General features: G+C 56.6%; 2 protein-coding genes and 1 non-coding gene across 5 annotated transcripts in view; all 3 read right to left on the reverse strand.

The window, feature by feature from the left end:
* Positions 1-6,083: 6,083 nt before the first annotated feature.
* Nop53 (NOP53 ribosome biogenesis factor) lies at positions 6,084-14,296 on the reverse strand. 2 transcript variants are annotated; one of them, XM_023704620.1, is made up of 13 exons: positions 14,056-14,296; positions 13,403-13,467; positions 11,271-11,379; positions 10,537-10,736; positions 10,147-10,217; positions 8,615-8,710; positions 7,931-8,035; positions 7,657-7,851; positions 7,087-7,262; positions 6,915-6,981; positions 6,483-6,559; positions 6,314-6,370; positions 6,084-6,146 (listed from the first exon to the last, which is right to left on the reverse strand). In XM_023704620.1, exons 1-13 carry the CDS (start codon positions 14,277-14,279, stop codon positions 6,140-6,142), a joined length of 1,449 nt encoding a protein of 482 aa, XP_023560388.1. In that variant the 5' UTR covers positions 14,280-14,296; the 3' UTR covers positions 6,084-6,139. The 2 variants fall into 2 exon arrangements, with proteins under 2 accessions (XP_023560388.1, XP_004644321.1); XM_004644264.2 differs by lacking the exon at positions 6,084-6,146 and having other exon boundaries at positions 6,310-6,370.
* Positions 6,768-6,874, reverse strand: LOC111813551. Its single transcript, XR_002818778.1, has one exon. It is a non-coding gene; the product is annotated as a small nucleolar RNA SNORD23 (small nucleolar RNA).
* Positions 14,297-16,525: 2,229 nt separating the features above from the next.
* The window catches only part of Ehd2 (EH domain containing 2), a 13,597-nt gene continuing 8,846 nt past the window's right edge, over positions 16,526-21,276 (reverse strand). For both annotated transcript variants that reach the window (XM_023704495.1, XM_004644265.3), the window contains 2 exons: positions 19,589-19,753; positions 16,526-18,119 (listed from right to left, as the gene is read on the reverse strand). In XM_023704495.1, coding sequence (XP_023560263.1) covers positions 17,568-18,119; positions 19,589-19,753 — 717 coding nt within the window. In that variant the 3' untranslated portion in view covers positions 16,526-17,567. The remainder of the gene's footprint in view (positions 18,120-19,588; positions 19,754-21,276) is intronic.

Consider the following 21,276-nt stretch of genomic DNA (forward strand, 5'->3'; position numbering starts at 1 on the left):
TTTCTTTCTTTGCTGTTTCTTTTTTGCCTTTTTTTTTGTTTTTTTTTTTTTTTTCCCAGTAATGGGGATTGAGCCCAGGGAGCACTGAGCTACTACATATCCAATCTTTTTTGTTTTATTTCATTTCAATTTGAGACAAGGTCTAAGTTGCTCAGGTTTGCCTTGAACTTGTGATCCTCCTCGCTGGGCCTCTCCAGGAGTGGGGCTTCCCAGCACGGGCAGCATGCCTGACTCTCATATTATAAATTTTTTAAAGCAAGACTCACTGACTCTTCTCAACCTGGTGACAGAATTCACCAAAGCACTCTGAGTTCTGCTCAGGCCACTTCGGTCTCCTGAGGGACAGACAGGACCTCAGCGGGAAGCCGGAGTCTGGGAAGGCTGAGTCTAGCCAATGTGGTCCAACCTACACAGAGAAGGACCAGATCTGCTTCCAGCCCGAGGGCCACCTCCTCTGTCCCCCCTCACCCCATCCCCCGTCACCTTGTTGTTGTTTTAATGTATTTGGCACAGGGTCTCACAACACAGCTTGGACTCCTAGTCAGTCCTCCTATTTTCAGCCTCCCCAGGGTTGCGATTACAGGCGTGTGCCTGGGGGTGGGGCTGGCATGCGGTCCCTGCACTTGCCTTAAGCAGGCACTTAGTCTGCTAAGCCATCTCGCCCGCCCTGTTCTTGTTTTTTTAATATGGCAAAGTGAGTAAGTCTTAAATGTTGTAGGAGATTCATGCACACACTAGAGACCCAAAGAACCCAGCGGAGGGCCTGGATCCCACAGCAGTGTCCTGCATGAGTCCAGCTGAAAACCGAGAGCCCACGGCAATGTCATCCACAAGTCCAACAGGTGGCACAAGCCCATGACAATGTCTCATGTGAGTCTGTATCAAGGATCTGAACTGGGAAGGCCCAAAGTCAGTACTGAAAGCTAGAAAGCCCTCAGATGGAGGATCTGTGCCGGCAGGATAAGGGATCAGCACTGGAGCCAGGAAACTATGCTCAAGGTCAAGACCAGAGCTCCCCTGAAGAGAGCCACAGTCGTCCTCGGTGACACTAAGGACTCAAGCTCTTCCATGATGAGAACAGCAGAGTTCACATCAGGAAAAGCAGCAGGACAAGCTTCTCTAGAACCAACAGCACACCCTCTCCCCCTCCAGTCCTGGGGAGGTGTCTTCCGTACCCAGCACCACGCTGTCTCAGTCCAGCTGGGTTTGCCAAGTGGGCCACCAGTGAATTGTAGGGATCCGTTGGTCTCTCGATGTGACTGTTGTATTCTGGGGAGAAACAGCGGCAGGACTGCGGAAAAGATACACAAGAAGCCAAGAGCTGGGTTGGGTGGTAGCCCATCTGCCTGGGTGTGGAAACGACCCCCGGCACAACAACAGGGGGTTTTATTTATACCTTTGCAAAGTTAATATCAGATAACACAAGGTTGTCTTTTGACTAATGGCTCACATTAACCAGTCAGGATGCTTCTCTCAGGACTGAGGTACATTGACTGCTTTAGGCACTGAGGCCTAGTCAGCCTCTCACTCAACCAATTCCCAGCTTCCGTGGCTAACAACAGTGAATCCCCCACACTGGACAAACAAATGAACGGGTGGATGGATGAGCTGACGGATGGAAGGAGTGGGTAGATGAGCGATACAGGAGGGTGAGTGGCTTGCTGTGGATGGCTGGGGAGACGGGCAGGGCGGTGCTCCTTGCCATCTGATGTCTATGTCCTCCTGCAGTCCCCTCCTCTTTGGGGCCTAGCCCCTGTCCCCAAAGCACGCAAGTGACAGGCTGCAACTTCCAACGCTGAATGGGCTGTTGGGGCTTCGGTCCTGCTCTCCAGCTCACCTGCACTTCCTGAGGGAAGCCAGCTGCCACACCAGGGAGCCCACACAGCCAGCTGAAGAGGGCCCTCAGAAGCCTGCCTTCCACAGAGAGCAACACCTTGCCTGGCAGCAAGCAGGCAAGCCAGTCTCCAGACCCGCTGTGTCCTCAGCTAACTGCGACCTCAAGAGACACCTTGACCCATAAAGACCATGAGAGCTCAGAGTCATCATAAACCACGAGGCTCCGGGAGAGTTTTGCATCCAGAAGTAGGTGGGTGGGTAGATGGATGCGTGGGTGGGCAGGTGCCTGGTGGGCACCACCGTGGCTGGATCCCAGTGTGCACCAATGCACGGCCTTTGGAGTAGAGGGGAGTGGAGGAGTGGTCTGAGTCTGACCAGTGAGGATGCCCCCAAAGATAAATCAGACCCATGGCGCCTCCTCCCGCACCCCTCTTCTCACACCCTCAAAGGTCCCTCCTGCTGCTCAGCTTGATGCGCACAGCAGAGGCTATGTCCACCTGGCCTTGGCCCCTGAAAGAGCTACAGCGACTGGACAGTGGCACTCGGGGCCACCCCGAAGCTCCAGCCGAGAAGGCCGAAGCAGGCAGCCATCCACCCAGTCAGAGGTGGCAGGAGGCTCCCAGGAACCAGCAGAACAAGGCTGTGGGGTCCAGGCCTTCTGGGTAGGAGCGCCTTGGGATGGCCTGGGCTCTCACTCTGGCCCCCGCTGCTCCCAGCACCATGAGCTGGATCGCGACCTGGAGCTACCAGGTGAAGCAGCTTTAGTGTTGCTCAGATGTTGAGGAAGCCAGGCTGCCCAGCCTGCTGGCGGATTTGGCAGACCTTGGTCTGTGGTGCCACATAATGCGCCCCTACCCCCATATACACCACCGACCTGAGCTGAAGACCAGTCCTTCCATGGGCGAGGCTGTGTCCTTCCTAGGGCACCAGGGAGGGGACTGACTTCCGGCAGCCACTGCCAGTGAGGTTGGTCTGTCCCTCCATCACAAGCACTCCCTGCACACCTCCACCTAGAGATTTCAGCGGCCACTGGGCAGGGATCCTGAGAAGACCTGTTATTTCACAACGGCTGGACATGATTTTTCTAATCTTCACTGTGAATGTGTGTGCGTCTGCATGTGTAACAGGGCCTTATAAAGTAGTGCAGGCTCCAACACAGCCTCCTGAGTGCCACCACACCCACAGTCCAGATGTCTGTCGAGCACTGTGTGTACCAAACGCACACGAGCCCACCTGACAGCTCTGGGCAGGAGAGTCTGGGAGGCGGTAGGTATCTGGAGGACACAGAAGCAGCAGATGGAACTGACCTGCCAGCAACCCCAAGGGTTGCTCCTGATTCTACCTCCTGTGGAGCCAGGGAAGGGGGTGCAATCCTGGCTGACTTCCTGGAGGAGCAGGAACGAGAAATGAGGCTGACATGCCTTCACCAGGGGGCAAGGTGGTGGGAATCAAGGTCTGAAAGTCCCACCAGCAGCAGGAAGCAGAGGAGACTAGCCAAGGCAGTTGGGATGGGGGACATCCGGGCAGGTTTGAGACAGGATTCTGCTCAAGTCTGAAACCAGGTTGTAATTGACTTCAGCAGCTGATTCACATAACAGGAAACTAGGAGAGGGCTGCAGGCAAGGCTGGATCCAGAAGCCCGGACGGCTGCTGGTGGATTCATGTCCTACCATCTCCTGTCTCGGCTTCCTGCGGTTTCACAGGGCTGGAAGCCGCGCACCTCTGTGTAGAATCCCGACAGCCTGGTGCACAGGCAGGCCTGGAAGGGGCCTGGAGGGGGTTCAGAGCAGAAACGAGGGTCAGGGGTCGGGGAGATGGCTCAGTAGGTTAAGCGCTTGACAGGCAAACCAAAAGATCTGAGTTCAATCCTCAGTTCCCCAAAAAAACAAAAACAAAAAAAAAAAACCAAAAAAAAAAAAAGGGTCAGACTTGCTAGTTCCTGTGCAGGCCGTGGGCGCCCCCTGGTGGCTTCTGTCTCCGCATCTCTACTGTTGAATTTAGGATACTGCCTTTTTCCAATCCACACCTGCAGCTCCAGTCCTTTCAGGGCAACTCCGGGCGGGTGGGTCAAGCAGGCTAACAGATGCTCTCTGAGCTCCGCCTCTGGGCGTCACAACAGGCAGCCTTGAACAGACCGCAGGTGTCATGGGTCGCTGAGCTGCAACCCGGGTCTGCTGCATCACTCGGGCGCCCCACAGGGAGCCAAGCCCGGTTCGTCCCAATCAATGCATGTCCTTGGCTGTCAACTGTTGCAGGGCTTCTTGCTTTGGCTTGAGGCGGTCTTGCTATGTAGCCGTTGCTGGCCTCGAACTCCTGGTACACGGTAGGTAGGTAGGTAAGCACTCTTCCATTCAACCACAATGTAGCCTTGAACTTGCCTTTGTGATCCTGGGGATTGAACTGAGGGCTTGGCACTGAGTGGCAGCCCTTTTCTAGTTCCTTTTGAAACTAAAGTTCCACTATACTAAGTAACCCAGTCTGCTGACTTCCATCCTCCTGCCTGGGTCTCCCCAGTGCTAGGTCACAGGGGTGTACCAACTGAATCCTAGGTCTTAAAGTTTGGTTAGGATTTTCTTTCTTTTTTTAGAATTTTCCAGAGTTTGCTAGAGAAAATTCAAAAGCTAGGTGTGGTGGCACCCATCTATAATCCCACCAGCTGGGGAGCTGAGGCATGAGAATCTGGAGTTTGGGGTACACAGCACCACCCTAAGCATCGGCATAAGAAAGTTCTGGAATTCCCCACCCCTAGGAGGCTCGCCTGGGGTTTGGGGAGCGATGCCAGCGTGGACAGACCCCCTCCTCGTGAGGAGCTGAGCTCAGGCCCACTGGCCCTGGGCTCCCCCTCCCCCCGCGCTTCCCCTGGCTCTGGCTGTTTCCTCTGCACTTTCCCAGGAGTGAGCAAGTCACACGTTCAGGGCGTTTGAGACCCTGGCACAGACTGCAAGTTTCCATGTCTTTTTATTTTCTCCCTGCTGGAACAGTGAGGACCCTGGGCTAAGATGGGTGGGGCCAGGCCCTGCCCTGTGCGCTGTCACCTCCTCATGGCAGTGGAGACAGAGGCAGAGCAGGGACTCAACCAGCACAACTCAGTTCCTGGTCTGAAAGCAGAACGGGAGGCACCCGCGCAGCTGCGACTCCTTTCTACCAGCCAGCCTGGCCAGCACAGTAGAGGTCCTGGCCCTTTCCAAGGGAGGTATTCCCAGTACTGGATTTGAACCCACAACCTTCTTGCTGTGCCCCTGCCACAAGACCCACCTCCTTCACCCAGGGCCAGGGCGGGAGGCACTGGAGCTCCCCCACTGGTCTCCAGTGCTGTGGGCACTGCGGGGAGGCCTGGCTTCTCCTGCACCGTGGTGATGAGACCCAGCCTCTCCAACTGTCCCTGGCCATCGGTCTCCACCTTACTCCCAAACAGAGGCATAAAGAGCCATCTCTTTATCTGACAAACATTCCTTTTTCTTATTTAAGAAAAGAGCCAGGGTGGTGGTGCACACCTGTGAGCTCAGCACTTGGGAGACTGAGGCAGGAAGACCACAGAGGGTTCACAGGCAGCCTGGACTACAGAGCCAGACCCTGCCTCAAGAAAAAATAAAACCTACTCTGGCCTCATGGGAGAGATGGCCACAGCCACACCACATGGAGGAAGCTGTCCAGATCCCTCTGGGTCATGTTACACGGTGTGACACTGCTGGGGTAGGAACTGTGGAGGGAACAGAGGGAAGGCCAAGGCTCAGAGAGAGCCCACCCCGCCAGCGGGGCACCATGGTGCAGCCCTGCTGCCCCCAACTAGTCGGAGGCTCCTGATTTGAGGCCAGCCTGGACCCATGAGCAAGACCCTGCTCTAAGTATTTTTGGGGAGGATTTTTGATACAGGGCCTCACTACGAAGCACAGGCTGGCCTCACCAGTGTCTGTGTGCACGGGGGGGGGGGGGGGGACGGACCACTTTTAACAGCCCACTTCCTCACCTCTAACACCAGGGCGTTCACACGCCCCGAGCACCACACTCACTGGTGCCCCATAACCCGACCCACCACCTGCTCAGGTCTGCAAGTCCTTCTGGCGCTGCAGCCAGACACACAGAGTCACCAGCTTGCCACGTCCCTTGCGCCCATTAACAGCAGGACGGGGATATCCACCTCCCCAGGCTCTGGTGTAGAGGAACACTGTCCTGTGTGTCTTGGCCAGCAGGGGACATCAGGGGCGACAGAGAGGATGGGCGGGGGGAGGGAGGAAGCCACACAGCCCTGGCATCGGTCACAGGTGCTTTATTGAGGGGAGGGCTGCAGCACCAGCTTGAGCTGCTACAACCTGCAGAGAGAGGCGCAGGCAGTGAGTGACACTCCCTCTAGTTTTGGCCCCTCAGCATCCCCTTGGGACCCTCGGACACCACCCCAGGCTGACCAGGCCCTGTGGCCACAGGGGCACACAAGGACCAGGGTTCCTGGCTGTCACCGTGGTGGGGAGGGGACACTCACTGGATCTCTCGGAATGCCCGCTTTTCCACCAGCTTCACCTTGTACTTGCGCTTGAACCTGGGAAGCAGAGCAAGGATGTCAGGGAGAGCAGCCGGGCTGCACAGTGGGGTGTCCCCTGCCTGGGGCATCCTGTGTCACCACCCCCCACCCCACCCCACCCGGCCCTCACTTGGCTCTCTCCCGAGGCTCAATCATGTTTCGACGCTGGAAGCTCTTGAAGCGGTCCCGGAGGATGTTGCCCTCAGGCTGCGACAGAGAGAGAGGATCAGGGGCCAGGTCCAAGGACACAGACCTAGGCCCAAGGTGGGCAGGAACACCCAAGGCCGAGTCACTGAGGAGCTCCAGGGCAGGAGCCAGGCGGTCCCGACCTGGGGGCCAGCCTGTCATAACAATGCACAGGACAGGAGGCCCAGCTGGACAGAAGTCCACCCCATCCCAGCCCCACAGGATCCCGTGCCCTCAGCCCCTGGGTATCGGCCTCACTGGGCCAGCCCGGGGTGGCAAGGTGTCACCCACAGCCCCTGAGGGCACGGGGAGCAAGGATGGTGTCATCACTGGGCACAGTCCCACCACCCTGAGCACCTCGGGACCCGCAACGCACCCTCAGGGTCCTGAGCGCATCCGCCCGCTCAGAGCTCAGCTGCACGTCGATGTCGGGGGCCTGATACCTGCAGAAACAAGGACGTTGCTCAGGGCTCAGCCCATCCCCAAGTCCAAGCTCCCTCACCCCCAGCGCAGAGTGGCCCCAGGGACAGCAGGGGCCTGGGCCTCACTTGAGCCGCCCCAGCCTGCGGGGCTTGTTGTCCTCCGCCAGCCGCTTCAGCCGCCGCCGCTCCCTCCGCCGCGCCAGCTCTGCCAGCCGCTGGGCCACCTGGGCCTTGATCCCACGCAGCCGGAAGAGCTCCTGGTGCCGGAGCCGGGCAGCCCGCAGTGTGGCCTGCTGTACCCGCTGGGGCAAGGAAGGGCCAGGTCAGGGCCCTGACACACAGTCTCCCCTGACCTCTGGTCCCTGCCCCTGCACACTGACTACTCAAATGTCTCTCCCAACTTATTTCCCCGATACTAGGAATCGACCCTTAGGATGCTCAACCAATGGGTTATGCCTCAGCTCCTTACACTGAGACAAGATCTCAGTAAGTTGCCAGGTAGGTCTCCAGCTGGAGATCTTCCTGCCTCAGCCTCCAAAGTAGCTGGGATTAAAGAAAGGCACCATGACACCTGGCCTCAGCAGCTGTTTTCCCAAACTACTTTCATTCTCTGTTTTCTGGACCAAGACCTCCACATCTCCCCTCTCCACATCCATGCAGCAGGCAGCAGGGAGCAGGCAGTGGGCTGACACTCACCAGCAGGCGGGCAGCCTTCTCCCGCCGACGCTGCTGCTCCGTCTTCTTCTCTGTGGCAGCGGCCAGGCAGGCAGGTTGGGGAGAGGCCTCGGCTGCCCCCGCTTCACTGGCTGCAGGTGGCGCCTCGCAGCCAGGCTCGCCCTCCCCGTCGGACTCCTCGAGCAGCCCCTCGCACATCTCCCGGAACACGGTCTCCTGTGGGAAGGGGCGGTGTCAGCGTCAGGCCTGAGCAGCAGCATAGGAGGGGCGGGCAGGGCGGAGGCGCAGGGCTCACCTGCGTGGCCACCTGTTCGGCAGGGGGCAGTGCCAGCTGCCGCTCCAGCTTCTCCGCCTCTTTCTGTCGCTGCAGCTCCACCTCATGAGCTGCCAGGAGCAGGGCCTGGGAGGAGAGAAACGCTCATGCCTAGGCCCCAGGTGAAGAAAATCCCCGGCCACACTGCCACTAAGAGCGGCAGCGCCGTGCACTGGAAGTGGTGGCTGGGCCATGTGACCTGCTCCCTGCACACATGTGCACAAGCATATAGTCACGCTCAGGTCCACACGGCCTGACCCTATCCCAGCCTTGTGGGCCCCACAGGACCTGCAGCACCTGCTGCTCAGGGACAGCCTGGTCCCTTCATCTCTGGCAGTGCTGGGGACTACATGAAGGGACCAGCATGGAACCCACCCTCAGCTGCAACAGCAAAGCCTGCCACTCTGAAAAATCACCAACTGGTGACCCAGGGCCCCTTTTTCCACCGTCCCCTCTACCCACAGTTGAGAGTCCCGGCTGTAGCCATGGTCCAACGTCCCTGAACTTCCTGAGAGATCCTGTCTTGCTCCCCCATGCTGCACCCTGCCATGCTTATGTGGCTCAGACATGCCCTCCCCAGTGAGCCGGGATGGCTGGGGACCAAGGACAGACCCAGCTGTCCCCAGAACCAGGCCTGCACCTGGCCGGGCCCTGGCACGGACCCACCTGGTGGTCCTCAAAGGTCGGGTTGTAGGAGGCCCCAGCAGGCATCACCTCCACGGCAGGCGCTGAAGAAGGCTTGACATGGAGACGCCGTGGGCGCTGCGGGGAGACAAGCCCAGGGCAGGATGAGGCCAGGAGTACGGCTCATGATACCCCCAGGCTGCACTCAAGTAAAAACACGGTACTGTGCAGAGATGGGAGCCAGGCACAGGGGCGCACACCTGACCAGGAGGTTGAGGCAGGAAGAGCTCAAGTTCTAAAATCAGCTTAGGCTATGTGGTAAGATCCTGTCTCAAAAAATTAACAAAACAGAGGCTTTCCCCTTCGCCTCCCCCATCTTCTATGTGCAACCGTGGCATCCAGGACCCCACCTGGAAGAGGAGAGCAGGCGCCCACCACGCACCAGGCCCACCGGGACCTCCACACTGCACACTCCATTTCTGGTTCTCTCCCATCACTGTCCTGGGACTCTACGTGGCAGCAGGCACCCTGAGGCTCCAGTCCTCACACCTTGGGGTCTGGCTGTTCCAGCCAAAGAGCTGCAGCCCCACAGCCAGCTGCCTCCAATAATCGCTGTGGGACCCAGCGCCCCTGTCCAAGGCGAGCAAGCCTGCAGGGTAACCCGAGACAGGTGAGTCTGCACTCAGTCTGCGTGGGCCAGTCATGCTGTCACATAGTGACTTCTGCCATCTTATTGCTCACTGTGGCCTGAGAATCCCAGGGACACTGGGAAGAAACAGGAAGGACACATGGTCCCAGGGCCCCAAGGACACAGGCACCCATGTACTACCTCTTGAGGTTTTCCCTATTGCTCCATAAAAGCACAGGATTGTTTATTTCTTTGATACAGGGTCTCGCTACGCAGCTCCGACTGGAACTGACCCTCCTGTCTCAGGCTCTCCAGCACTGGGCTGACAGGAGTGCGCCACCGTGCCCTGCACAGTGCGTCCAGGGTTCCAGGGCCAGCACAGCAGGCAGTACCAGGGATCAAAACAGGGTCCTTGCACTTGCCAGGCAGGCGCTTAGACTGCTGAATGATCTTCTCAGCCCCTAATTTTCCTACTCTTTTTTTTTTTTTTTTTTTTTTTTTGTGGTACTGGGAATTGAATTCAGGACCTTTTGCTTGCCAGGCAGGCGCTTATACTGCTGAGCCATATCCCCAGCCCTAATTTTCCTACTCTTAAACAAAAAGCAGTAAGCACACTTGTCTTTTTTTTTTTCTTGGTGAGACAGGGTCTTGCTACGTAGCCCAGCCTGGCATCAAACACTCTCAGTGATCTTCCCACTTCAGCCTCCCCAAGCGCTAGGATTATAGGTGTCTGCCCCCACGCCTGGCTACCATCTGCACTTTAGAGGAAGGGACAGGGCACAGAAAATCAGGCCACCCCAGAACCATCAGTGCTGGGGCTGGGGCAAGGACTCAGGCCAGCAGGCTCTAGCACGCAGGGTCCTGGTCACCTTGGGTCACCAGGATAACGGACACGGAGACTGACTCCCCCCACCACGGCCCGGGCCGCCCTTATGCATGTCCTCACCCGCACGCCTTTCTTCTTGGTCTGCTCGAGGAAGAAGTCGTCGTGGCCGAGCAACGCCCTGTCCAGAGGGTCTGCAGAAACAGCGAGGCAGCTGCTGGGGCTGTCTGGTACGAGGCCCAAGGGATTCCTCTAACCCCCCTATTTCAAAAGCGTGCACTGAGCTCAAGCCATGTCTAGATGGGGTTCAGAGAGCTGGAGAGGTTGGGCTGAGGCAGACCCACACTCAGGACAGAGGCACAGCAGGAAGAGCGCTGCCACTCGGAACATTCTGTTCTGCTGGGAGGCCACGGAAGCAGGGCCCACAAGGCACCCCGACACCCAGCTCCTGCGCAGCAGGTAACACACACAATGGCTCTGTGCCTGCCACAAGTCAATAGCAGCGTCACTCACTGTCTGGGGCCCAGAGGTCGTAGAAGGGCTGCTCCACAGTGTCCTGGGGTCCAGGTTTGTCCTTTGGCGTGGGAGGGTTGAGGAGCCGGGCCTGGGCCTTCCGCACCTCCCCGGGCAGCTCGCCCTGTTTCACCAGCCGCTCCCATAGCTGCTCCTTCCGCCGGAGTCTCTTGGCGTTGGGGACTTGGTGGGCAAGGATGCTGGGCCGGAGAAGCACAGGTCAGGTGGCAGCCTGGGGCCTCCCCAGCCCTCTCACCAGGGAGGAGCCCTTCCTGGTATTACCCAAAAGCCCAGGCCTCTAACTTGGGCTGCCTGGCTATCTAACTTGCCACCTGAACCTCCTGCCACCCTGACTCGCTCAGCCCATGCGACTGGGACCCTGAACTCACCTTCCAGGTGTCCCCCTCCTCCCCGCCCCCACTCCACTACCCAACAGGCAGGCCCTTTGCTTACTCCAACGCACTCTACAAAGTCCAAGTCTCAGATGGGCACAGTGGTGCACACCTGTAATCCCAGCACCCAGGAGGCTGAGGCAGGAAGAGCGCTGAGCTCAAGGCCAGCCTGGGTAACACAAGTCAGGGCCAGCCCAGATAACACCGCAAGACAGTACCTCCAAACAAAAAAAGCCCAATCTTCCTGCTGTACAAACCGCCTGTCCGATCCCACTACCCTCCAAGGTGTCCTTCCGGCCAGGGGCTGGCAGGATGGAAAGGCCTGTGCTTGGGGACACTCACTCTTTGGGGGCAGGGATCTTGGATGTGTTCTCAAGGATGAGGTCGACCCGCAGGGGTTTCTGGACCCGCTGTGACTTTTTCTGGACTTTGGTCCTCTTTCGGCTCCGCTCTGGAGTGGGAAAGAGGAGGGGTCAGGGCTGAAGGGATCCCGACTGCCAAAGACAGGCCCCCAGCTCAGAGGCTTTTGCCGAGTCACCCCAGAGCAGGGCTCAGCATGCCCGGCCCCCCGTCCGGCCTGATTGAGCTTCACCACACCTCGACGGGTAGGAGGAAGCACTTGTGCTAGCCATATCATCAGGCTCCCAGACAGGCGTGGTGTTGACACCTGTAATCCCAGCACTTGGGAGGCTGAGGCAGAACCATTCATTCTCAGACCAGCCTGGGCTATAAAGTGAGCTCAAGGCCAGCCCTTGGCACAGACAGATCCTATCACAAAAAGACAAAAAAAAAAGTCTCCCAGACATAGCACCAGCAGAGACAAGCAGGCCACCAGCACCACTGAGGCCCAGAGGAGGTGACTTAGTTCAGTGGCCTCTGTTCTTCACCCAGAAGCCTACCAGTGGAAACTGAGCTGAAGAACACGACATGCTAGGACAGAATTGGACTTTGTCAATGGTCGGGCCTTGTATAGGGAACCCCACCCCTGGGCCTGCATCGTGGGAATGGGGCCCCCCCTTGAGGTACAGAGCACAGGGGTCACCTGTGCACCCTTGAACTCTGTCACCTGCGTCTACATTTTCTTGCTAAAGTTGCAACTACAAAAGCCCCCCCCCCATCCCCTAAAGCCAAGCCATCACCCACTTCCGGTCTGTCTGACAGGGCCTGATGCCCACACCGGATATGCTCCTGTCCGTGGAAGTCTCGTCACCTGCTCGAGTCCCCTGGGCCTACTGCTGGCCTCAGAACACTGCAGCAAGTCATGCTCTGAGGAGACCCTTTGAGTAACCTGACACGCACAGGGGGTCCTGGCAGGCAGAGTAGCACCCCACAACTCATCAGCTTCCCTGAGGAAGAGAGCACAGCTTGCTTCCCTTCACCCATGTTGGCCCGCTCTCCTGCACAGTGGTGAAAACCCTGCTGCTCACTGGAACAGTCCCTGCCGCCTCTCCACCTGTCTCAACAAGCTGTGGCTGTGTCCTGGCAAATGACATGGTAAGACCAGTTCCTTACTGACTGGTTAAAACAGACCCTCTTGCTCCTACAAAAGCTCCTATTGTTAACCAGAACAAGACCGACTCTGTAAGGCGGGTCCTCAGCTGGCTTCTCTACTGCCAACAGCACCCACTCTGATTAGTCTCTAACCTACTCATCAGGCAGAGGTAGCATTTGCACGCACTGAAATCACTACTACCTAAAAATCAAAAACACCCTGCCTTCTACACTAGTCTATGACTTCCACTGCACCCATGCCTGCTACTTTTGTTTAAAGCTGACTTTTCCTGGATGTAGTGGCATACACTGCTAGTCCAGGCTACTGAGGAGGCTGGGGCAGGAAGATCCCAAGCTGGAGATCATTCTCTGCAACTTAGCAAGCCCTGTGTCAAGAAAGATATAAAACCAAGCATGCCGGTGCACACCTGTAATCTCAGTACTCAGGAGGCTGAGGCAGGAGAATCGTTGGGAGTTAAGACCAGCCTGGGCTACAAAGTGAGCTTGAGGCCTGCCTGAGCTGCATAGAGACCCTGTTCCAAAAGCACAAAACAGGGCTGGTGAGATGGCTCAGTGGTCTAAAGCACCCACTTAGAACAAGCTAAGCTAAGCTAAGCAAAGCAAAGCACAGGGACCCCGGTTCAATCCCCCAGCACCACATGCCAGCCAGCCCCGCCCCCTGATGGACTGAGCTGGCCACACACACACATAAATAAATACAAATAAACACACACAAAAAAAAAAAAAAAAAAAAAAAAAAAGCACAAAACAAAAACAAAATGGTGTACCTCAGTGGCCCAGTGTTTTCCTAGCATATGTGAGGCTCTGGGTTCCAGCCCCAGCACAGGGGCTTAAAAGAAAAAAAAAAAGGCTGGCCCTTTTAAACAGATGCTTGCCTTCTAAGCAGCCTTACTGACACAAATGGAGTGCCAGGCTGCAGGAATCCGGCTGAAGCTGTGCATCACCAGAAAAGCCCTCCTCACCTTTTTCCTTGGAGCCGGTGTCCACAAAGAAGAGTTGGTCATCAGGGGCCTCTGACAGCAAGCCACTGGGAAAGGAAAAGGCAGATCAAAAACGCAGATCTTAGGCCAAGGATGTTGGGAAGGGAGCAGGTTTAACCTCTTCGGGTCCAGCCTTCCCCTCAAGCTCAAAGCCCATCTTCCTACCATGGGACCCTCCCAGGGCCCCTCAGTTCACAAACTTTTTCCTCCCTGGTCCTGGGGATCGATCCCAGGAGTGCCCCACTACTTAGCAACAACCCCAGCCCTTCTGTTTTTTGAGGCAGGATTCGAATTTGCGATCCTGCTGCTTCACCTTGCCTAAGTACTGGAATTACAGATGGGCACCACCATGTATTTAAGTCAGTATTTAAGTCAGTATTTAACACGCACCAACCCCGAACTCATGACCGAAATGCACTGACACTAAGGTCGCATGCGCCATTCATTTAGGCCTCAAGCTGGGCCGGGCGCCTCCAATACTTACTTGCTAAACCTGACACCTCTAGCAAGCCTCGCACCCCAACGCCCCAGCCCACCCACCTGGCGCTCCCGCGCAGTATCCCGACACCCCCGCACCCGACCACCGGAAGTCCCCCAGACCGCGGCCCCGCTCCCGGAAGTCCCGCCCCACGAACCCGATCGTGCGCTCCTGGAGCCGCACGTCTTCCAGGAACTGCTCGACCTCCAGCCCCAGCGGCTCCTCGGCGAGCCGCCGCCAGCCCCGTTTCTTATTTCTTGGGCCGCGCCGCCGCCGCCTTAGGGCCGGATCCACCGAAGTGGGCCGCAGCCCCAGGAAGCCAGAATCGGCATTCTTTTTTGGGCACTGCCTGGCACCAGCACCGTTGCTGTCCGGCGCCATCTTATTAAAGGAAGAGCGTCTGTCGCCGGCCCTACAAAATCCGGCTCGGAGCGTGCGCGCGCCGCTTCCCCGTCTCGTGACGTACTTCCGGTGGCGGCTAGCTTGGTGAAGGGTGAATGGCTCCCCCTCCTCTGGGCTGTACAGATGGGATCTTCAGAGTCTCAGCGGCTGGAAGATTATAAATGCGTGGATCTCAGCCCAAGTGCAAATCACCTTTCCCGGCGACCCCAGGACTTTGCTTAAACCTTTTTTATGGTGCTGGGCGCCTCACACGTACTGGGCAAGTGTTCTACTATTGAGCAACATATCAGCCTCCTGATTCTTCCTTTGATTTTTTTTTTTTTTTTGCGGTACCGGGGATTTGAACTCAGGACCTTGCGCTTGCCAGGCAAACGTTTATTCTACTGAGCCATCTCCCGGTCCCCCTTTGATATTTTTTGAGACAGTCTCATGATGTACTTAAGGCTGACCTCGAACTCGCGGTGATCCTCCTTCCTCAGCCTTCCGAGTGCAGGGATTACGGGTGTGTGCCACCACCCCCGGCCTGATTATTTATTAATATATTTTCTTTAAGAAAAAAAAAAAGCTGAGAAAATAGCTCGGCGGTCTAAGCACCTACCTGTCAAGCCCAAGGACTCAGGTTCAATCCCTGGTGCCGCATGCCACGCACCGGCACTCTGTGCCAGCCACCGAAACTGGGCGTGGGACACACACCTGTAATCCCAGCGCTGGGACCACTATGAATCTGAAACTGCGTAGTGAGACCGTATATCCAATAAATTAAAAAAAAAAAAACCAAAACCATCGGTATCAGATACAGCGCAAGACACGTCCCTGTCTCAGAATGTTGGCCTTTCAGTTTTCCAGTGCTAAACTCCAAATTAGCGTTAGAACTGTTGAGTTTGGGGAGCACATTCAAAGAAGGATAGAGACATACACTATTAGGATCCGTCTAAGACGTAGAGTCATTCATCTTGGGCAAGCTACTTGGCTGTGCCTTGGTTTCTTCACCTATAAAGTGAGAACAATGCGGTACTGGGGATTGACTCCAGGGTTTTCACGCTGAGCTACCTGCATCCCCAACCCCTTTTTAAAAATTTTTTTGATACTGAGACACAGGCGGGCATGGTAGCCCTCACCTACCCAGCATTCTGAAGGCTGAGACAGGAGGATCACAGTGAGTTGGAGGCCAGCCTGGGATCCACGGTGGTTCAAGCCCAGCTTGAACTACACAGAGACCCTGCTCAAAATATAAAACATTGAGACACAGTCTGGCAAACTCAGTAAGTTGTCTAAACTTGCTGTCTTCCTTCCTTAGCCTTGCAGGGTGCTGGGGTCACAGGCATGCACCACTGCACCCGGCTAATGGCAAATGATTGAGGGTTTAAACGAGGTAATATGTGAAGCACTAAAGACGGCGGGCAGCTGAGCGTTAGCTATTGTTACAGACTTACCCCTGAGACTTCATCTCTGAATCAACCAATGTCCGCTATTTACGAATAAGGAAGGAAGCACAGGGGCCCTGGGTTGGGGGAGGGGTCTGGCAGTGTTCCAAAGGGATGCACCGTCCCCTAAAAGCCCCTCTTGATCCTAAGGGAAAAGGCACAGGGAGGGCAGGCGCCACGTCGGGAGACACCACGCGACCCACCCGGCTCCTCCCGCAGAGCGTCGGAGAAGGTGACAGGTCCCGGGTTGTGCGGCCTCGGGACCTGAGCCCCGCGCCCTCCCGCAGGGCTCTCGATGGCCCCCACTTGGCTCCGGAGAATCCGCGAGGGGGCGCCCGAGGCCACAGCAGCAGGCGCGCGTGGGCGGGAGGCGCTGGGCCAGCGTGGCCCGGGGCGGGCGCGGCGGGTGTGGCCCGGGGCGCATCTGCTAGGGCGCGGGGTGCGTACTCGTGTGGTCGTGGTCCCCAGCGCCATCTGCTCCTCCCGGGGCCCTCATACCCCCTGTGGCACATCCACGGGTGCACGTCGGCTGAAGGACGCGTGGGCCCCGGCCACGCCCCACGGCTCGGTTCCCAGGCCCGGCGGCGGGAGGACAGGGCAGGGCAGGGCAGGGCGGGTGTCCCGAGGGGCGGGCCCCCAGTAACTGCTTTGGAAAATATGCAGGCCTGGCCCCCCGCCCAGACCTGAGTCACCAGGCTCCGTGGCCGCCTGGAGTCCGGGACTCACCGCCCCTGCTAGTCGGGAGGTGTCGTGTCCCCATCGCACCCCTCTTGTCCGCCGCAAGACAACCTGACTGCGACCTGGAGAGAAGCCTGGGCTTTATTCGCTCTGTGGGGACTCGGACGGGTTCGAGGCCGCTCCTGGGTGTGGGGGTGGCCGGTGGGCGTGGAGAATCCCAGCGAGCCGCTGGAGGGGCCGGGTCTCCAGGTATTTGTCCCTCCCCCGCGCGGGCGTGGGGTCCCCGGCCAGGGTGAGGCACTAATGTGGTGAAAGCCTGAACGGTAGGGAGGGGGGCTGTGGAGGGGAGCTGGCTGTAGCACCAGGAACCCTCCCCCAGGACATTCCTGAAATCGGTGCTAGAGGACACCCTGGCGCCCTTGTATCCGGGAGGGGTGCCTCTTAGGTGCCGCAGAGAGGCGGGGCTGCAGCAGTCCTAGAATGGGGCACCTGCGTGAGACCAAGGGCAGGCTAGCAGGTGGTGGGCAAAGGACAGAAGTCCCTCCATGGGGGCGTGGTCCCTCAGGGGAGGAAGGGGTTTTCCTACCTGCTACAAATTAAAGGAATAGTGTGGTCAGAAATTGAGGCTTCCCCAAAAGATGGGGAGGGGGCAGAAGAGGGCCCCTCTGAGGAAGCAGGAGGTCGAGGGCCTCCAGTGGTCCCAAGACCTGAGGACAGGGGAAGGTAAGAGTCTTTGCCTGGCTAGGCAGGAAGAATAGGGGGGTCTGTCCTTTTGGTGTGCTTCTGTGTGATCGTTATGTGCCCTTTCCTGAGAATGGCAGCTCCATGAGGGCCGGGCAATGTAGTAGGTGCTCAATAAATACTTGAATGAATGATGTGGGGGCCAGTGCCCATGTGTTCCTGCCAGTGTGATGTGCCCGAATGCATGTATGTATGTGGGGTGCAGCGTGGCCATAATGTGCCACGAAGTGTGAAGATCGGCAGTGAGGAATCTTGCCCTCCTCCCGGTCCGGACTAAATGCTTGGACCCAAGTGTCTGGTGGCGGGAGAGGAAGACCCCGTCCTCACAGCCGGGCAGGGTGGCGCGTGTGAGTCGCAGCAGGGGTTGCGAGTGCCAACGGGAGCCAGAGCAGGGCGCATGGAAGCAGGGCCGTGTGGCAGCGGCTCACTCAGCAGAGCCCTTGTGGCGCCGCTTGGAGGGTGGCACGAGGCGGCGGGGCAGGTTGGTGGGCAGCCCATGGCCCTCCAGCTTGGCCTCGATGAGGTGGCTGGCCAGAGCGAACTCCTCATCATCCAGCATGCCGTCGCGGTCCACGTCGCTCAGCTTCCAGATACGCCCCAGCACAGAGTTGGGGAGCTTGGTGCCCACCATCCAGGTCTTGGCCTTGGAGCCGCTCAGCTTGCCCTCCGCCGGTGCCAGGTTGTAGAAGATCTCGTCGTACTTGGACTTGTCCTTCGTCACCACCCACTCAGCCTCCTCGTCGGAACCCTCCTCACCATCCTCCAGCGCCTCATCCGGGCCCCGCTCCACGAAGGGCCCCATGTGGGTGCCCTCGAAGGCACCGCCCTGCACTCCCACCTCCGTGCTCTCCAGCTCCTCCTGCCTCAGCAGGGGCATTAGTTTGGCGATGTCCTGGGTCAGCATCTCATCCAGAGCCTCCAGCAGTTTCGGCTTCAGGGAGTGGAATTTGGTGAAGTCGTAGGCCATCAGCATCTCCTGTGGAGGGCGGTGGGGCCACAAGACATCAGAGCAGTCCTGGCCACAGCACTTTTCTCCAACACTACAAACCTAGGTCTGACCATGCAAGTTTGCCTCATCTCCCAAAGTCGGTTTGTTCCTTCGTTCTCAGGGTAGAATTTCTGAAAATTACCTTGGTATGTGCTCGCGTATGAGAAAGACTACTCTTCCCGGCATCCCTTGCAGCCATCTGGCCACGTGACTATATTCCAACCAATTGGGTGTAAGAACCAGTTGCTGACTGCAATTTTGCCGATTACTCTTCAATATGTATCCACTGGCCACATTTGATTATTTCAGTTAGTCAAAATTAAAGAAAAATCTATAACTCAGAATTTTTTGTGTGTTTCCCTTCTCTTTTACCACAAATCAAACAGCAGCTGAGCTGTATCCTTTTAAAAAATTATTTTCAGGGGGCTGGTGAGATGGCTCAGTGGTCTAAAGCACCTACTTAGAACAAGCTTAGCAAAGTACAGGGACCGCAGTTCAATCCCCCAGCACCACATGCCAGCCAGCCCCGCCCCCTGGTGGGCTGAGCTGGCCACACACACACACACATAAATAAAAAAAAATTTTTTTTAATAAATAAAAAATTATTTTCAGCTTCTTCCTTTTTTTTTTTTAAATTTTAGGAAGGGCCTACAGGGTGTTCAGGATCTCACTACTAGATTGGACTCATAGTGATCCATCCCCCTGTTTACATCCCCCCAAGAGCTGGGATTACAGGCACAAGCCACCACATCCAGCCTCAATTGTCGTCTCTGCACGCCCTGGGGGCAGGAACCCCAGCCTCTGGGTGCTTTAATCCGCTGAGCTATTTGGCCGGCCCTCAGCTTCTTTTTCTTAGGGTCGCACTCTGCAATACAGGCTGGCTTCAAACTTGTGATTCTCCAACCTCAGCCTCCCAGGTAACTGAGATTACAGGCACGCACCACCATGCCTTCCTCTAAAATTGTTTCATTGTGTCCTGAGGCTACCACATTGGATGGTCCAGCCTGGAACATTTCCATCATGGTAGAAAGTACTGTTGACGAGGACTGTTCTAGAAAGGGTCCTTAAAGAAACTGTTCTTTTCCCCTCCCTCCCCTATTGCTGGCTGGAATGCAGACACAACGGCCAAAGTTTCTGCAGCCATTTTATACCATGAAGATTCTTGGGAATGGAGACCAGATATGGAGGAGAAGTAAAGACTAGTTCTCTGGCTCCATACTGCACCAAATCAGCCCCAGGTCCGTGTTCTGGGCCATTTATGAAAGAGAAGGGCAAAGAAAACTCTAAATTAAGCCACTATTACTGTGTGTCTAGTCTTCACTCTATTATTCTACTTCATAAAACCGGCCTCATTTGGAAGATGCCTTCCAGAAATGCCCCACACCTGCCACTTTCCTCCCAGGGGTCACAGAGGGTGACCTCCCTGTCACCCAGCCACCCCTCCCAGCAGCTCCAACCTGCATCTTCTGGCAGTCGGGAAAGTCGCCAGGGGATATATGGTGCTCCAGCTGGATCTTGGCAAAGATGACGGGCAGCTTGAGGATCAGCTGCTTCTTCTTGTTCTCCTTCCCAAACACGGAGGGCATCTCCTTCTTCAGGTAGCTGATGATGTACGCATGCACCTGTGGAGGAGCGGCTCACCTGAGCCTGAGGAGGCCCCAGGGCTGGAGATCTGCCTTTTCTTTTTCTTTCACTACTTGGGATCAAAGTCTCCACACTGAGCTCCATCCCTTGCCCATTTTTTTAATTTTGAAACAGGGTCTCGTTAACTCACTAAGTTGCCTGGGCCAGACTCAAACTTGTAACCCTCCTGCCTCAGCTTCCCCAGTGCTGGGGTTACAGGTATGCACCATCACACATGGCTCTTTTATTTCTTTTTCTCTTTCTTTCTTTCTTTCTTTCCTTTTTTGAGACAGGGTCTTGCCATGTCATTTAGGCTGGCCTTCAACTAATGGAGATCAGCCTCCTAACAGTTGAGACTATGGACATCCACTACCATGCTCAACTCAATAACTGTTAGTGGCAGGGCTGGTGAGATGGCTCAGTGGTCTAAAGCACCTAAGCTAAGCAAAGCACAGGGACTGTGGTTCAATCCCCCAGCACCACATGCCAGCCCGCCCCGCCCCCTGGTGGGCTGAGCTGGACACACACACACACACACACACACACACACACGCAAATAAAGCAAAGCACAGGGACTGTGGTTCAATCCCCCAGCACCACATGCCAGCCCGCCTCGCCCCCTGGTGGGCTGAGCTGGACACACACACACACACACACACACACACACACGCAAATAAAAAAAAATTAAAAAAAAAAATAACTGTTAGTGGCAAGGGGTCCTGAGGGCAACAGGGCTGAGTGATGTGGGCCCTGCACATCTTTCCTGCGTCCTGCAGATGCATCTAACAGCTCTCCCCTCTTCACCACCACTCTTCACTGCCATCCCCAGCTAGCCAGGCCACATCCACGGCAGCCTCCCCTCCCCCCAAGGCCTTTGCACCTGCTGTTTGCTCTGCTGGAGCTCTGTTCTGGCCTCTGTAGGCCTGACTCCCTCGAGGTCCTTTACCTGACTCCCTCGAGGTCCTTTACACATCCCATCCCACAGAGGCTGTGCAGTGGGGACCAACAGCCCAACCAACACTGTCACCTTCAGTGTTTCCTTCACAGGGTGTCACAACATATGGCTAATTCGTGTATCTGTTTTGTTTCTCACCATCTAACGTGAGCCCCAGGGCATGGCCTGGTCTGTTTCCTCTGTGCAGGTACCACATGCATGGAACACACTCCTGAGGCACAGGTGTGGGGAGAGCAATAAACTCAGGATCCTTGGAGCCATGATCTCCTAAACCACTGAGATATTAGCAAGAAGGGCAGCATACAGGGGACTGGCACGGCCACTTTCTACAGGGTGTATGCGAATATATATATATGGTGCTGGACAGGTGTTGCATATGTGTAATCCCAGCACTTGGGAGGATGAGGCAGATCACTATAAATTCTAGGCTAGCCTGAAACACAGAGTGAGACTGTCTCTCAAAAACAAAAACAAGGGCTGGTGAGATGGCTCAGTGGTCTAAAGCACCTACTTAGAACAAGCTAAGCTAAGCTAAGCAAAGCACAGGGACCGCGGTTCAATCCCCCA

The sequence above is a fragment of the Octodon degus genome, unplaced genomic scaffold (genome assembly GCF_000260255.1).
Source record: "Octodon degus isolate 3935 unplaced genomic scaffold, OctDeg1.0 scaffold00197, whole genome shotgun sequence".
NCBI lineage: Eukaryota > Metazoa > Chordata > Mammalia > Rodentia > Octodontidae > Octodon > Octodon degus.

Bases quoted from the DNA above. Each gene is read 5' to 3' on its own strand.
- Nop53 (XM_023704620.1), bottom strand. From the start codon at position 14,279: ATGGCGCCGGACAGCAACGGTGCTGGTGCCAGGCAGTGCCCAAAAAAG. The intron at 6,982-7,086 runs GTGAGGCCCAGG...TTGTTTCTGCAG, and splicing joins CGCAGGCTGGGGCGGCTCAA to GTATCAGGCCCCCGACATCG. The intron at 6,371-6,482 runs GTGAGGGCCGGG...TCTGCTTCCCAG, and splicing joins GAGCCTCGGGAGAGAGCCAA to GTTCAAGCGCAAGTACAAGG.